The sequence below is a fragment of the Mastomys coucha genome, unplaced genomic scaffold (assembly GCF_008632895.1).
Source record: "Mastomys coucha isolate ucsf_1 unplaced genomic scaffold, UCSF_Mcou_1 pScaffold12, whole genome shotgun sequence".
Classification (NCBI taxonomy): domain Eukaryota; kingdom Metazoa; phylum Chordata; class Mammalia; order Rodentia; family Muridae; genus Mastomys; species Mastomys coucha.
This window is the reverse complement of record NW_022196894.1, coordinates 36,288,653-36,304,506: the sequence shown is the minus strand read 5'-3', so window position 1 is coordinate 36,304,506 and position 15,854 is coordinate 36,288,653. Positions and strand designations below refer to the sequence as shown.

The 15,854-nt window shown below is 49.2% G+C and overlaps 1 protein-coding gene across 1 annotated transcript in view; it reads right to left on the bottom strand.

Annotated features, from left to right (window-relative positions):
- The window catches only part of Popdc2 (popeye domain containing 2), a 16,026-nt gene extending 1,450 nt beyond the window's left edge, over window positions 1–14,576 (bottom strand). Inside the window, exons 1-3 of the mRNA XM_031363857.1 lie at window positions 13,618–14,576; window positions 7,461–7,569; window positions 2,262–2,811 (exon numbers count right to left, since the gene is read on the bottom strand). Coding sequence (XP_031219717.1) covers window positions 2,305–2,811; window positions 7,461–7,569; window positions 13,618–14,108 — 1,107 coding nt within the window. The 5' untranslated portion in view covers window positions 14,109–14,576 and the 3' untranslated portion in view covers window positions 2,262–2,304. The remainder of the gene's footprint in view (window positions 1–2,261; window positions 2,812–7,460; window positions 7,570–13,617) is intronic.
- Between the last annotated feature and the right edge of the window lie 1,278 nt (window positions 14,577–15,854).

Below are 15,854 nucleotides of genomic sequence, written 5' to 3'. Positions count from 1 at the left end.
CGGGGTAGGGGTGGGGGGTGGGAGTGGGGGTGGGGGTTAGGGTCGGGGTGGGGAAAGCATGAGGTGCAGCCACCACGCGGTTCTTCTGAAGCTGGGAGCTAGATGTGGTCTCAGCCTCTTCCCAAGCTGCCCCTTGGTTGGGAGAGGATTCTAACAGCTCCTAAGCTGGAAACCACATCCATCATGTACTATTTGTTATTGAGTTGTTGGAAGTACTGCTCCTCACCCCCCTATCCTCCCCCCACACACAGTCCCCGCTAGCCTTTTCTACAGGGTGGGAAGTCAGAGGGTGGTTTCCAGGGAGGGAAGGAGAAGAGCTGGCAGTCACACAGGAAGCTGTCTAATACATGACACTATGTGTTCACCTCATTCTGAACACTGTGGTTTGAAAGTAAAACCTGCCTGTTCTTTCCTTCCTTTCTGCTATTTAAATAACACCGGGACACACACGAAGATCTGGAAGCAAACAGTGGTTCTGGGAAAGAGCCCATGATAATCTGGAATCATCCTTATAGGGGAAAATGACTTCAAGGCTAGAAGTCATTCAGCTTGTGCGGAAGCATGGGTTGGTTGTTCCTGGGGTGTGAAGAGCTTGTACAGGGACCCCCAAGACATCCTGTGATTTTGCATAGTAAGTTAGGCTCCCAGAAAAGGATGCCTCAGAAGTGCCAAAACCTTAGCACTGATTTCTAATGCTGACATGGCGGAGTATATTCTGTCCAGATTTGCTTTACTGTAGAGCCAGCCACAAAAGTTCTAGTGTCCTTCAATGGTGCCTGTCCCCTGATGTTTGGGAAGCATCCTTAAAGCTGGGGCTTCTCGGGCCTTTATCTGAATGGTGTTCTTTATCCTCAGATAGCTCCTTGGATGTGTCTCACAAGGTTACTTAGGGAAGAGAAGAGAGAGCCAAGCCAGAAACTGGGCAAGGGGGAAAGAAAGCAACCATGCTGCCAAACGTCCAAGCAACAAAACGGGAGAATCAGGGGGCAGGTGGTGATGGGAGAGGGTGAATTGTGAGCAAGAGGGATGCTTAGAGCCACAAACTGAGACAACAGGGGCAAGTAGGAGTCAGGAATGGAAAAGAACCAGAAAGAAGAGCAGAAGTCAGTGGACTGTGAACTGAAGAAGTGGGGAAGCAGGCTGGACACCCACTGTTCACACTGGTCAGCAAGGAAGGGGGTATGGAGAGACAGAGAACAAGTGAACAGGAAGGTACACTCAGTTATCCTGGGCCTCAGAGCCTTGGATTACTCCACAGGAAATAACATCCACATCTCTAAAGCCAACGCCGGTCTTCATGGCCTTCTCTCATCCACAGTGTGGCTTGTTTGAAAATATGCATGCATTCAATCACACCGTGCACCTCAGAGGCCCCCTGCACCAAATTAGTTCTTCACATCTGGGGGTGCTTCTCTAAGAGCGCCAGGTTCATGTGTGCACCCTGTCACTTAAAATGCCTTCCAGGTTGTGAATGGTGGGGCTTTCCTCAGAAAAAGCCAAGCCTCCACCATGGCAGGGTAGAGTCCAGAGGAAAATGTCCAAGAACTGAAAGATCAATCAGGAGACCATGAAAGCAACTTCTCAGAACCACCAAAACACAGCCTTCCTGGTACACAGTCCTATGAGGGGAATCCTGTTCCCAACCGGAGGCCACCTGGGTCTAAGACCAGGTCACTTGCCCACACATGTGGGCTGCTGGGAAAATCCAGGCTGCCCTACAGCTGTCTTAGGAATGTTTTAATCAAAGCGCTGTCGGCCTCACCTGAGCGACCAGCTCCGTCTGCCACTGGGCAGGAGGAAAGCAAGACAGGATCATTTGCTTCCCAGACTATTTGCCTGCTATCACCGGTCGCTTTGATTTTAACAGTCCTTCCTAGTGAAGACTCAGTAACAGCTGCTTCCCAGAACTCTCTGTGTGCCAAGGAGACAATCAGTAGAACCATGCCAGCATTCGCTTCCCTTGAAATACATGCCACATGCAAAAATCTCCTTGGCTCCAGCAGCAGGCAGTCTTAGCTGTTAGCAACATCTAGTCACGCCCACCCTCAAAAGATGAGAGCCCATTGGCCTGTTCTAAATGTCAATCAGCCCATTCTCCACCTTGTAACCACAACTAATCATGAGTAGGTTTAGAAAATCCTTCATACCACCCGTGCATTTGCTGTGAGCACAGGCGGGTTGGGTTGGGTTATAGCAGTGAGTCCTCTGAGGGCTTCAAAAGTAGTGTCAGGAACAAGGCATATTCGCCTCAGTGTACTTACATAGGATCCTGAGCCGATGACTGTGCCCGTGTTAGTTCCGCCCTCACCTCATGTACTCCCCATCGCTCCTATAATCCATCAATGACTCTGATCCCGAAACCTCCTCAAAATCCTCCAGCACCAGACTGGTGGAGTCCTCACCCAGGGTGCCGCTGTCTGGCCTGGGCATCCTGGCCCGGGGCAGAGGCGCAGGGAAGTTGGTGGTAGCTGGAGGCGCGGAACAAGGGGGCGTTGGCACGATGCAGATGGGCCTGGCCTGAGCGGGGGACACAGCTGCCTCAAGGGCTTCTTCATCATCTTTCTCAGACTCTGGTCCCCCGTCTGAGGCTGAGGGACTCAGAACATGGTAGAGACTGGGGAGGCGGATGTCGAAGCGTAACCCAAATTTGGCAAACAGCTTGTCATTGAGCGTGTAGAGCTTCTCGGAGATGTCGTAGCCCAGCAGGGCTGAGAAGAGGCGCGAGATGTATCGCTCTCTGTTCAGAAGAAGATGAAGATTTTTCCGGGGCCAGGAAATGTAGCTACATTCGGTCTCGGCGGTCAGCGTCACCTGAGGGGTTAGGAACAGAGAGGGAAGGGTTTAAAGTGCAGAGAAGCTGGCTGCTATTTTGACCTGGCAGCTCTCTATGGCTTCGCTGGGATCAAGTCCAGGGTCAGGCTTCTTGTGTGCCTTGTGTTGTGCATGCCCAGTGGTAGGACTGAGGTCAGTCCCTTGCTCAGCCGCCACTCACCTCCTGGAACCTTAATTTGCACGTCCCATTTCCTCGGTTCTGATGTTCCCCTATTGATAACAGCAACCCCTGAGAAAGATTCCAAGTAGAACGGTGAGAAAGAGGGGGAGGCCTCCTAGTGTACTGAGGGGAGGTCAAGCGGAAGACTGTTCCTTTGAATGACAAAGAACTAAGAACTAGGCTTAGTGACCTACACCTGTGATTCCAGTTACTGGAGGCTGAGGTGGGAGGATGAGGAGTTCAAGGCCAGCTTCACCACTCTCCGGTGCATTAGGAAGCTTCCCCCTCCCTCCTGGCCCCCTGGAACTGCAGAACAGAGGAGGCGGGATAGGCAAATTGAGGTTCCAGGAGATGAGGCATGCGCACCTTAGAGGAGGAAATCAAGGGCTGGGAAGGAGATAACATAGTGGTAAAGTGGTCCAGCATGCGTGTAAGGCTTGGGGTTGAGTTCCCAGTGTGTGTGTGTGTGTGTGTGTGTGTGTGTGTGTGTGTGTGTGTAGAACCATGCACCAGGGCACAGTCACTAAAAGTGCTGGGGAGAAAAGTTTATTGAGAGAAACGGCTACAGAGTAAGCATGTTAAACTGTATCAGATGGACAGAGCACTGGGGTTCAGGTCCCAGAATCTCCTCTTGGTTACAAACCAAAGGATCTCATGACCCAAGGAGGAATAATATAAATTCCTCCCTGATAGCCAGGCAGTGGTGGCGCACGCCTTTAATCCCAGCACTTGGGAGGCGGAGGCAGGCAGATTTCTGAGTTCAAGGCCAGCCTGGTCTACAGAGTGTGTGTTCCAGGACGTCCAGGGTTACACAGAGAAACCCTGTCTCAAAAAACAGACAAACAAAAGGCACAAAAAAATAAACTCAAGAGCAATGGGACAGGTCCCCTTCCTTAGTTATTTAAGGACAGAAAAATGTCTGTGTATTCACTGTGTCCAAGATGCAAACTAGATTATGCCAGCAGGACAAAAAGGCAACAGCATATACTTAGCACACAGTAGGGCTCAAAATCCATGGTCAAATGATGAGCTGGGCATGGTAGCTCATGTCTTCGTTATAAGCACTCAGAAGTGGACCAGAACTGGACACTAGCTTGGGCTGCCTAGTGATTCTAGGATAACCTGAGCTACAAAATAAGACCCTGTCTCAAAACCAAAGATGAGTAGCCAAGCTAAGATTAAAGTGAAATCGTTCCAAGGATAGTATAGAAAGGAGCATAAATTTAGACAATGATTTGCCTAATACAACCCTTTGGCTGACAGGGCTACAGTGTATTTGTTTTGTGAGTGGTGAAGGCAGCTGTCGAGGCTAACCTTTACTGAACTCTGAGTATGTGTCAGGCATTGTATTGAGTGCTTTTTTTTTTTACTGACTATGAAATATGAACTGGGCGGTGGTGGCACATGCCTTTCATCCCAGCACTTGGGAGGCAGAAGGAGGTGAATCTCTAGAGTTCAAGGCCAGCCTGGTCTACAAAGTGAGTTCCAGGACAGCCAGGACTACACAGAGAAATCCTGTCTCGGAAAACCAAAAAGAAATATGGTTCAAAGCATTCTCTGTCAGAGACTATATAAAGCCCCTTAAACTCTGGCTGAAGGGTTGAGAGCACTTGCTGTTCTCGCAGAGGACCTAACTTTGATTCTCACATCCACACCAGACAGCTCACAACTGCCTATAACTTCAGCTCCAAGGTATCTAACACCTTTGGCTTCTGCAGAATTCTGCACTCTTGTGTGCATGCTCCCCATACACACAATTAAAAATAAACCATACACACACACACACACACACACACACACACACACACACACACTTAAAGATAAATCTTTTTGCTTTTTGGGGGGTTGGAGCAGGGTTTTTCCATGTAGCCTTGGGTGTCCTGGACCTCACTCTGTAGGCCGGGCTGGCCTCAAACTCATAGAAATCCATCTGGCTCTGCCTCCCAAGTGCTGAGATTAAAGGCATGTGCCACGACCACCTGGTTTAAAAACAAATCTTGTAAAAAAAGACACACCTTAAAAACCTCTCACCTTGCCTACTTTACTTCCCATTATACCCTCTCCTTGTCCTCCAATCCGTTGTGCCCCTCTTCCACTCCTACTGTCCACGGCTTTGTACATCACCTAATCGTTAACAGGGCCCTAACTTAGTCATCAGGGGCAGAGGCCGGGTGCTGGTTTCAGATCTGCCCCTGTACCAACTGTGGAACACCCATTACTATCATGTCTGGGCATGTCGCCTCCTGAGAGAATTCTGAAGAGAACACTCACAGTCTGTCCATAACCAATGGCTGAGCAAGTGGCTTAGTGGCTTTCACACTCTGTCATAGCCTGTGCCCTAAATGTCCTTATCAGCAAGTCCCTGAAAAAAAAAAAAACCACTGTCAGGCAGAGAGCAGATGAGCCTGAGGAAGACCTGACCTAGACCTGGCACAGTGAGCGTGGGTGTTCCCGTGTTGGCTGTTACCGCTTCTTCTGTTGTTTTTAAAGAATAAAATATGAGTTTTTTTTCCCCTTACTTTTATGGTTAGCTAGCTACCTTTATATGTGTTCCCCCTTTTTAGTGCTGGGGTTGTAAGAATACATCATCATGCCCTGCTTTTTTGTGGGTGCCAGGGAATCTTAACTCAGTTTTGCATGCTTGTGCAGCAAATATTTACCTACTGTACCATGCCTTTAACCCCTAGAAATCTACTTTTTGATTGTTTCCCAAACGCCTACAGGACTATCTCTAATAAAGTCTTGATAAAGTGCCAAGTTTTTTCTTTGTGAGAGCATACCTAAGTAGGACATGAGTCAGATAAAACAGGTTGCAGATTGGAGGCTAAAAAACTGATGAACTCTGTGGGATGCGCCTGTGTGATGAATAAGAGAGCATCACAGGGCCAGCGGCCAGCAGGTCTGGTGGACTGGGTGCTTGAAGGGTATGATGGGATGCTGAGATCTGTGTGAAATGTGCTGTTGAGTTCCGATTTAGGCAGGAACCAGGACTGTTCTTCCAGTCAATAAAGCTACATCAGAGGCAAGGTCAAGAAGAACTGTAACGCAACAACATTTGATATCTGCAAAGAGGAAATGGGACTTTACACAGCCAACAGCAAGGGTGTGGATCTCCCTGCTTCTAAATGAGGCAGACACGCTAGATATAAATGGTGGAATAGGAGCACGCTTACATTCCAGGCAGAGAGGCCATCTGGGGTTACAGCCCTTCCTTTGGAGCATAACCCACCTGCTCCTCCCTATCAATGCCATAGCCTGCTTTGGCCGGTTCCAGCCACTCAGGGCTTTTCTGTCTTTCTCTTGGCCTGAGGGAGTTCCCAGAGGATGCCTCTGGGCAGAGCAGAGAGGGTGGAGATGAGACTAAGGTGCTGTGATTGGAGCAGGTCAGTGGCAGCAAGACTGCTTCTCTGACAATCACCACCGAGCTAGGATTAGGACGGAAGCAGGTCCAGACAGTGGCGTTGCCTGGCATGTGTGTGTTCCGGGGTTAGCTCATACGCTGGCTAAAGGACTCTCTGGTAGACATCACAGAGGATACACAGACCCCAGGACAGCAAACTCTGGCAGAGTCCCTGAGAGGGTTGAGCGGACCACTCTTCTGATGGTCCGGGCTGCTACTTGGCTCTTCTATTCTCTAGCTGAGTACATGATGCTCTGGGGCCTCAGCTATCCAATCTGTCAAACAGAGGAACAGTAATATCCAGTCTAGTACACTGTATGATTCAGCGAGGCAGTGAAAATGCACACAGCTACATGTGTGTGCCACATGCGAGCTCTCAGCAACCCAGACCCACAAGTATGAAGGACTGCAGAGGGGACAGACTCCCCCATGGCTCATGGCTGTGAGTGACCCACAGAGTCTTCTGAGACACCAACTGCTCACGGGCCACCAGTTCAGCAAAAAACTATTCTTGGGACTGTCTCTTGAAGTGTGGAGATAGAGGCAGGCACAGAGACGGAGAGATGGCGATGCCTCCTCATGGTTAGAAGAGTGAGCAGTGTGCACTCAGCCAGTGTAAACAAGAGGAAGCACTCAAACACACAGGCTGCAGGAAGCTGTGGGGCATAGAGGCCAGAAAGGTGAACCTGGCTAGGCCTCATAGAAGAGTTCTGGGAGCATGGTGGTTTGTCTAGAATGCATTTCAGGTATAGGGCAACAGAAGGGTCAAGTTATGAGCAGCATGTACCAGGAGGGCTGGAGCTGCTAAGAGTTTCAGTTACCCTAAGCAGGATGAGCATTTTTTTTACCCTGTGGGCATTAGTCTTCTGGAAGAGTTGTAGGCCTATGATTGCCATGACGGCCTAGACCCAGGAGCCCAGGCACTCTTCCCACCCACACTTAGCAGCACATTTGGTGGTGGTCAAAGGGCAGATGGGAGAGAGGGGAAGGGAGAGGCAGCAATGTTGTGGGCTTACGGTGACGGTGACGGGTGACGGGTGACTGTGCTGCCATGGGGCTCTTTATTACCTGGAAGGTCCCCTCTTCAGATGGATGCAGGGATTCCCATTCAGGAGAGTCCATGAACTGGTATGGAAATATGTAGTGCAGAAACTGCCCATCCTGGCTCACTCGAACCCTGACAAAAGGAGAGAGGAGACTGAATGGGAGAGGGCAATGGCTGCTCTGTGCTGAAGCCACCTATTGCTGAGTAGCTGAAACCCTCTGGCAGAAATACTCAGCTAAAGTGTGGGGGAGCCAGAGCAGGTATGGCCCAATTAAAGATGGAGAGGAAGCTTTGTCCTGTACATGGTTTTCTATTCCACAGTGCAGAACGAGAGTCCTGGGGAGGGGAGCGGGTATTAAGAACACTTGGAGGCCTAGCAGCATGGTTTATGTGTACATGAGTCTAGTGTAGCAGATCATGTGTGTATGAGCTCATGGGTGGCCACTCAACAGGTGGGAGGCTGTGGCAGGAGGATTGCCATGAGTGTGAAGCCAGCCTGGCCTACATAATAAATGCCAAAGCAGAAAGGACTAGAGTGAGACCTTATATCACCACTACCACCCCCAAAACCCCTACACTCCACACACCCAACACACATCCCAAAGAAGGAGGAGGAGAAAAGGAAGGGATAAAAAGAGGAAAAAAGGAAGGAAAGAAGGAGAGAAGGAAGGAAGGAAACAAAACCTTCTGAAAACTCCCTTAGGCACGAGCTTTATCTCAGAGCAATTAAAAAACATCTCTGCAGGTCAGTTATGGACATTATTAATTTAAAAATCTCCCCAGTAGCCGGGCGGTGGTGGCGCACACCTTTAATCTCAGCACTTGGGAGGCAGAGACAGGTGGATTTCTGAGTTCAAGGCCAGCCTGGTCTACAGAGTGAGTTCCAGGACAGCCAGGGCTACACAGAGAAACCCTGTCTTGAAAAAAAAAAATCTCCCCAGTAATTCCACTATGGATCCAGGATGCTGGGGCTCTGCTGTGCACTAACCATGTGTGGCTATTTCAATTGAGAGTTATATTCATTAAAATTAAATACAGTTAAGAGTCAGTCCAGGGCTGGAGAGATGGCTCAGCGGTTAAGAGCACTGACCGCTCTTCCAAAGGTCCTGAGTTCAAATCCCAGCAGCCATATGGTGGCTCACAACCACCCATAATGACATCTGACGCCCTCTTCTGGTGCGTCTGAAGACAGCTACAGTGTACTTACATATAATAATAAATAAATCTTTAAAAAAGAGAGCGAGTCAGTCCAGTTACTCACTCACACTAGTCATGCCCCAAGCACGTGTGGTCTGGGGCTGCCGTATGGCACAGCATGGATGTAGAATGTCTCTGTTGCCATGGGAGGTGCTGCCCTGCCTTTCTCCTTCCAGGCAGGCTGCACGAGGGGGCCGCGCTCAGGATAGCTCATATTTGCAAGAGAAGAAGATAGCATGTGAGGAAGGCAATCGGATGCTTCACATGTGCCTGCCCAGTGAGTCACCATGGTGATGCAGGGTAGATTGGTTTTCTTTCTTTCTGAGTTTTACTGCCAAGAAAACAGGTGGTCAGGAAAACGGCGTGGTGAGCTTAAGGTCACGTGGCTACCAGGCAATGAAACAGAGTCCATGTTCTCTCACCGTGATGTTATGTTACAGGAGTTTTGGGTAGGTGGTGGGGGACACTTCCAACATCACCCCTGTTCTGCCTTCCCCAAGCACAAGGACACAAGATCCTAAACACCTCACTCACTGACAGTCCCGGCGTGCACCCACCTAACCCGCTGCCTTTCTAACTTCATCGAGACTTTAGAACTGGAGTTAAGTCACTGTGACCTGTGACTTGGGCAGAGACAACTATCATATGCTGGTTAAACAAACGCACTCCTGTGTTCAAGAACTAAAACCTTGTCTCTCAAATAGTAGAACCCCGACGCTGCAAAAGGCTGTGTCCCAGCTGGCCACAGGAGAATCTAAATCATACAGAATAGCCCATAGACACGATCTTATCTTATTCCAGCCTGAGGCCTAGGCCCATGCTTCTAAGTTTGAAGAGAAACCCTTTTCTTTTTCTTTTTTCTTTTTTTAAAAAATATTTATTTATTATTTTAAATAAGTACACTGTAGCTGTCTTCAGACATACCAGAAGAGGGAGTCAGATATCATTATGGGTGGTTGTGAGCCACCATGTGATTGCTGGGATTCGAACTCAGGAACTTCGGAAGAGTAGTCAGTGCTCTTAAGCCATTTCACCAGCCCACCCTTTTCTTTTTCTAAAGGACAGGTCCGCTGGATAGAGTGGGTTTCTGTGGCTGTGGCCATGAAGTCTAACTAATTTTAAAACTTTATGAATACGATTATTCCCCACTACCAACCCGTTAAGCAGCTGCCCTGGCCTTTCCTATGAGCACACGCTTGCTTTACATCTCAGGGTAAGCAACCCCACTAATGTTGATTGCTGGATCTCTAGCCTTATGGCCAGCACCCACCCTGGCGCTTTGCTCTGCAGAAAAGGGGCCTGCATTCTGTGAGGATCTGGTACGGTACCCTGCCCACCAGCCATATGCCTGTATAAACTGAGTAGTTTCTGGATATGGTGTAACATCTAGACATAGGTTAAGATCCAGTCTGGGCCTTTTCCTCCATTCCCCAGAAAAGCTCCAGTTTTCACGTCCACCTTTTCTAAAGCGAGTTATATCAGGCCAAGAAGGAAACAAACAAGCACACCTTTGTGGCACATGCTCACTGGAGGGGGCTGGCTTTCCATCACCTCTGCAGCTCTTCTCACTAAACCACTAGTTCACAGAACCTCCCGTGCTCCTGAAGACGGAGGGCTGCAGAGGTGGGTATAACCTGACCCTGGCCTTTGAGAGGTTCACAGCTCAGTGGAAGACTTGAGCACGTGAAGAACTAACTGTCTGCAAACCAGAGTGCTGAGCACTGGGGCAGAGCGGGCTCACAGAAGAGGGGGATGGAAGAACCGGTTCTTTGCTGGGCACGGGCTTCTCGAGATGACATTCCCCTTGAGTTCTGAAGGATAAACAGGTAATGGTGAGCAGGTAAGGGCAGAGACGGACAGAGATCTGGGGAGTTTAATGAGAGAGCCTGTTCTCAGATACCTGCTGCTCCTCTTCCCCCAGGCTGCTGGAGTTTTAGCCAGATGTGCCCGTGCCTAAAGCTAAAGCCCGTGCCTTCTTACGTCTTTGCTGCTAGGCTCTGGCCAATGGGATATCAGTACCCTTGAGTCTCCCCTAAATGAATGCCTAGATAGATGTGTGAGCATGCACACCACTGCACGCTATTCCTAGTCATGAAGTCATTACCTATTATATGATCACCTAGAGAAGAAAGTTCTCAAGCCATGGGAAGAACACAGCCAGCCTCTGATGGCAGAAACACACTATAAAACCAGGAAATCTATACAGACTGCCTGGAAGATGCCAGAGGAAATAAAGGGCCACATTCTCCTACCTCAGAGCCTTCACACATGCAGCCTTCAGCTGGACCAGTTTCTCTCAGGGCTGAGCTGACTCCTTGTAGGAGTGTGTCTGACCTCCCAGAACATGAAGATCTATAAATTACATGCTCTCGTTACATTTACTATTTCCCCCTGGGAATGCCGGGGCCATGATTAATCACTGTAGCACATAATTATTATTGGCTTAAGCTCCATGAGTTCAGAACAATGCTTGTAACATCTAACACTGGATCCCTAGTCTTAGGACTCTTAAAAACATCCAAAGAAGGCAGGGAAAGGGAGAGGAGAGGGAAGACGAACAAAGAGAAAAGGTGTGTGTGTGTGTGTGTCTGTGTGTGCACGTGCACGTGTGCGCACCACACAAAGAAAAAGAATCTCTGCCAGGTAGTGGTGGCACACACCTTTAATCCCAGCACTTGGGAGGCAGAGGCAGGCAGATTTTTGAGTTCGAGGCCAACCTGGTCTATAGAGTGAGTTCCAGGACAGCCAGGGTTATACAGAGAAACCCTGTGTCGAAAAACCAAAAAAAAAAAAAAAAAAAAAAATCTCTAAGGAAAGAAGACACCAGAAGAGAAGGAAGCCGGCAGCATGTATCATTTCTCCACCTCATCTCCTCAGGTAAGGAAGTTGGCGCCCAAAGTATGCTGCCAAGATGTGGAACTGTCTATCTAACGTCTAAACAGGCCAACAGGCACACCAAAGTGGCTTTTATCCAGTGTGCTGTATCCTTTAACTTTGGTGTCCTCCTCGATCACGTCAGTGGCAAGTCATTTCCTTGCACTGTAATAGCTTAGACAGTTGCCTGTTCTGGAGGGCTGTGCATGTGGGATCTTTCATTGCATCCTCTATGAAACCAAGAGTGAGCGGAGTTCATCAGGGTGACAGGCTTTGAGGAAGTCACTTTGTTCTCTGATTACTGCAAAGGTTGGCTGCCCTTGTCAAAACCAAACAGAAAGGCTTTTGGGGTTTGAGCAAAGGGCTCCAGAGTGCTCAGGGGACACCCCACATAAGCCAGGGTGGGCTGTACAGGAGTTTGCCCTTCCTGGCACACAAGGAGTCTCTTCTGTACCTGGAGATGTTCAGTATCACACTAACCCAGTGCAGCGATTCTCTCTGAAAACCAAAGCCCAGTCATAGACAGAAAGCTGTCTCCCTTTTGTCTACTCAGCAAAGCTGACAGGATGGCACCAAAGGGCAACAAGCCAGAAAGAACAGCGCCACAGCGCTACCCAGACCTTGAAAGTCAAGGGGAAACCTGAAATGGCCTGATTTCTAACTGTTGATGCTTAGTGGACTAGGAAAAGCGATGTAGAAAGACAAACCTTGTTTTCCCCTTCCCTGGGACTGGGTCTTATACAAGTTCACAGTAAATTTGTCACAAGACACCAGAGCCATACTGATAACGGTATGTTTCTGCTGAATGAACATCATACACAGGAGAGGCCAGTCTCAGCCGAGGAGCCATGAAGGGCAAATAGCATGCATCCCATATGAATGAGCAAGCTCCATACATTCATTGTTTGTCTTAGAAGCATGGGGCTAAGTAGTGAACACCTAGGAACAACCATTGTGTAGTTGACCATCCTAGTTTGTCCCCCATTGCCAACTCTCCTTCCTTCCCTTCATCCTTTCCCTTCCCTCTCTTCTTCCTCTTTCCACTCTTCCCTCCCTCTCCCCTCTCTCCCCTCCACCTTATCTTCCCCTTTCCCTGTCCTCTCCTGTAACCAGAATGTTCTGATGGTCATCTTTTATTTGCCACATGCTTGATCTTCAGCAAGGCGATGGAGGGGATTGTCTACGGTCAGGTGCTATGGGCAATGTTTCAAAGAATGCACAGATGCCTACAAAGCATGACAGACCCCATGGTGTTTTCTCATTGAACATCAATGGCGGCTGTTACCATGGAGGTTAACTGGACAGACATACTCTGACCCTGAAGCCAGCCAATGTCCAACTCCCCCTCTTCCTCTGAGGCATATGTTTCCACCGAATCCCCAGTGAGACATCTGTGGGCATCACCACTCTTCTGCCACCATGAGACCTCAGATTACAGTATAGACTCCCAGTAGAACAACGGGCCTGGGAACACGGGTGAGCCTAGCTCCTTCTCTGCAGCTGTCAGTATGTGGGCCACACTCCAGAGCTTATATAGGATACCTCAGCTACAACGAGGTGTTTTCTTGATGCCCTGGCAGGGAACAGGGGTCACTGGAAACCTCCTGGTTTTTGTTGTTTGTTTGTTTTATTTCCTGCACATAGTGTTTGCTTTGCAAGTGTTGAATGCATATGGAAGGAACAAATTAATCTTATTGAAATGGTCACTTTTCTAATGCTCACAGAGGTTGCTGCACTTTAGGCGTCACACATTGGGGTGTGTGTGTGTGTGTGTGTGTGTGTGTGTGTGTGTGTGTATCCATTTTGGGTCTGGCCTCACCAGCCCTTCCGGTGGCAAGTAAACACAGTCACCCTTGGTAGTGTAGAAATTGCCTCATGATCGAGCTTCCTCTTGGAAAGTGTCAAGAAAGAGGAAGCAAACTCACTCCTGGGAGAAAAAAAAATCTTTCTGGGTTTGTTTGACTTTCCACATCCATCCCTTGATGAGAGGGGACACAAAATGGAAAGGGGACACTAGGGAACAGGAAGTGTGGGTGGGGCCTGGGGCTGGGTGGGGTGGGGTGGGGTGGGGTGAGGGGACTCCAGGCATGAACAACACAGATAGCTTACCGGCCAGAGAGGAGCAGGGACAGGCGGTTGATGGGTGTCTCCCCCTCCACGGCATAGGTCTGCTCTGTGGCCAGTGTCAAGACTTGCTCATGACAGCAGTGGATAATCTCCTTGTAGACCTGCAGAGGTACCTGAAGAGGCAGGTACAGTGTCCTATAGAGGAGGTTGAACTCCTCCGGGAGGGTATTCACTCGGATGCGATATACCAGCTGTGCCAGCTGAAGCAGGCAAGCCACTGTCAGGAGGACGTTCCAAAGGACGATGTCCAGCCCACAAGCATCAAACCAGCCCCACAGCACGCAGCAGAGGTAGCCTGGGCCCAGGATGCCGAAAAGGTAGAAGCATCCATACACTCCACTGCCTGCCATAAAGCCCATAAGCAAGAAGCAGTTGGCCAGGTGGTAGACTGCTCCTTCCACATCCGGTTTCCAGCTACTGCACACCGGCCGCTGCCAGAGGAGCTGAGCCACCGAGCTGCCATTGGCGCTCATCTTTGGGGCTCTCGAGGCCTTTGCAGGCTCCGATACGGTCTCCACAAAGGAAACTGGGGGGAAAAATCAGTTAGTCTGTCCTTCCAGGTGGCTTCTCACCACCAACACTACCTTTGCTGGCAGGAATGCTTCCGGTGGCTCTGAGAAAGAACGCCAGAGCATAGTACACTTCATGGAAGCTTGAAAACCTGAGTTTGTTGTTTAGGAGTTTGTTTGTTTTTTTCCTTCTTCCTCTCTCTCTCTCAGTGAAGCTCTTGTTCCCCCTGCAGTGCTCTGGTCAACGCCTTTGGCTCTGGCTTTCTTAGGATAGTCTTCATTATTAGTTCTTAGCAAAAAGCATACATTGTCCCGAGAGGAAGCAGGAACTCAACACTGTAAACTTCAGCAACACGGACGAAGCAGCCACATCCTGCTGCCTGTCGTTCCCAGGCAGAATGAGGAGTGGAGAGCCAGCGGGAGAGGCACACTTGTGTTCCATTTGGAATGCATGATCTCTTGGCACCGGAAGAAAGGGTGACCCCAGAGGGATACCATGTTTGGAATTGGAATCCAAGAGGTGCTGGCAGTGAAAGAAAACAGGCCAGGCAAACAGGCAGGCTGGCAGGGCACTTAGCATACCTCTAGAGGACAAGATAAGACCCAGGGTCGACAGAGGCAGGCAGGGAGGGTCAAAGGAAAAGCAAGCAGGGAATTTAGGTCCGTGGAGTAGAGAGGACACAGTGCAGTTGTCCTGTCCGGAGGACTTGGGGATTTGCGGGAGGTAGAAGGGCAGTTCAGGCTGGGACTATTAACAGAAACGGTACTGGCAGGAAGAACCGGAAAGCCGAGTGAAAGGTTTAAGATACTCAGCAAACTTCATTGTGTGGTAACTTGACATTCGTTCAACAAAAGCATCTGTGTAAAGCAGCCCCTCAGCTCTAAGTTGACACTCTTCTGCAAATATCTGCCTAAAGTAATAGTCAACGGCAACACAGGATGTAAGTCACCATCCCATCTACACATCAATTAGAGTGACTGCCCAGGAAATAAATACTCCTCTGGTACTCGACCTCTACTGAGCAGTGTATATACACATTCCGCAGTCATCACTGTTCTCCTAGAGCTGAGGAAAATGGAGCCTCCGAGAGGTAACATGTTCCAACATGGAGTAGGCCAGGATTTGAACCCAAGACTGTCAAACAAAATACTTGTTTTAAGCAGGGTTCACAGTAAACAGAAATGCTGAACTAGACCCATCCATGACTCCCGACTCCACAATCCTAAGATGTCTGATGATTTTCAAGGAATGTCTAAATGAACCTGGGGGATCAACTTTGGACTGCCAAGAAGTAAATGTAAACTGTGCAAACATGAAAGCCAAGAGACTCGACTTGCTGGCGTCTGGGGGACTTGCTGAGGGAGCACCTTTGCCCTATTGTTCCAAAGACTTAATCAAGTGCTAGGCCACCTAGAACTATCACGGAGACTCAGTGAACTGAGTAACACTAAGGAGAAATTGGAAGTTAAATGTGGTGCTGAACACTCAGTGTACACTGTGACCTGAATGTCATTTTATAAGGGAGGAACTGCAAACAACGATGGCAACTCGATGCCTGCAACCAATTACCAAATTGAGTTTAAAGAGCAGTTGGAGTGACCCAGGAAGAAGGGCAGCCTGGGAGAGGGCAGAGCTGAGGGGTGAGGTGGAAGGGAGAGAGGAATCTCTCAGGGTGAGAGGGAACAGCAGAGTTACAGAAGTCAGAAAGT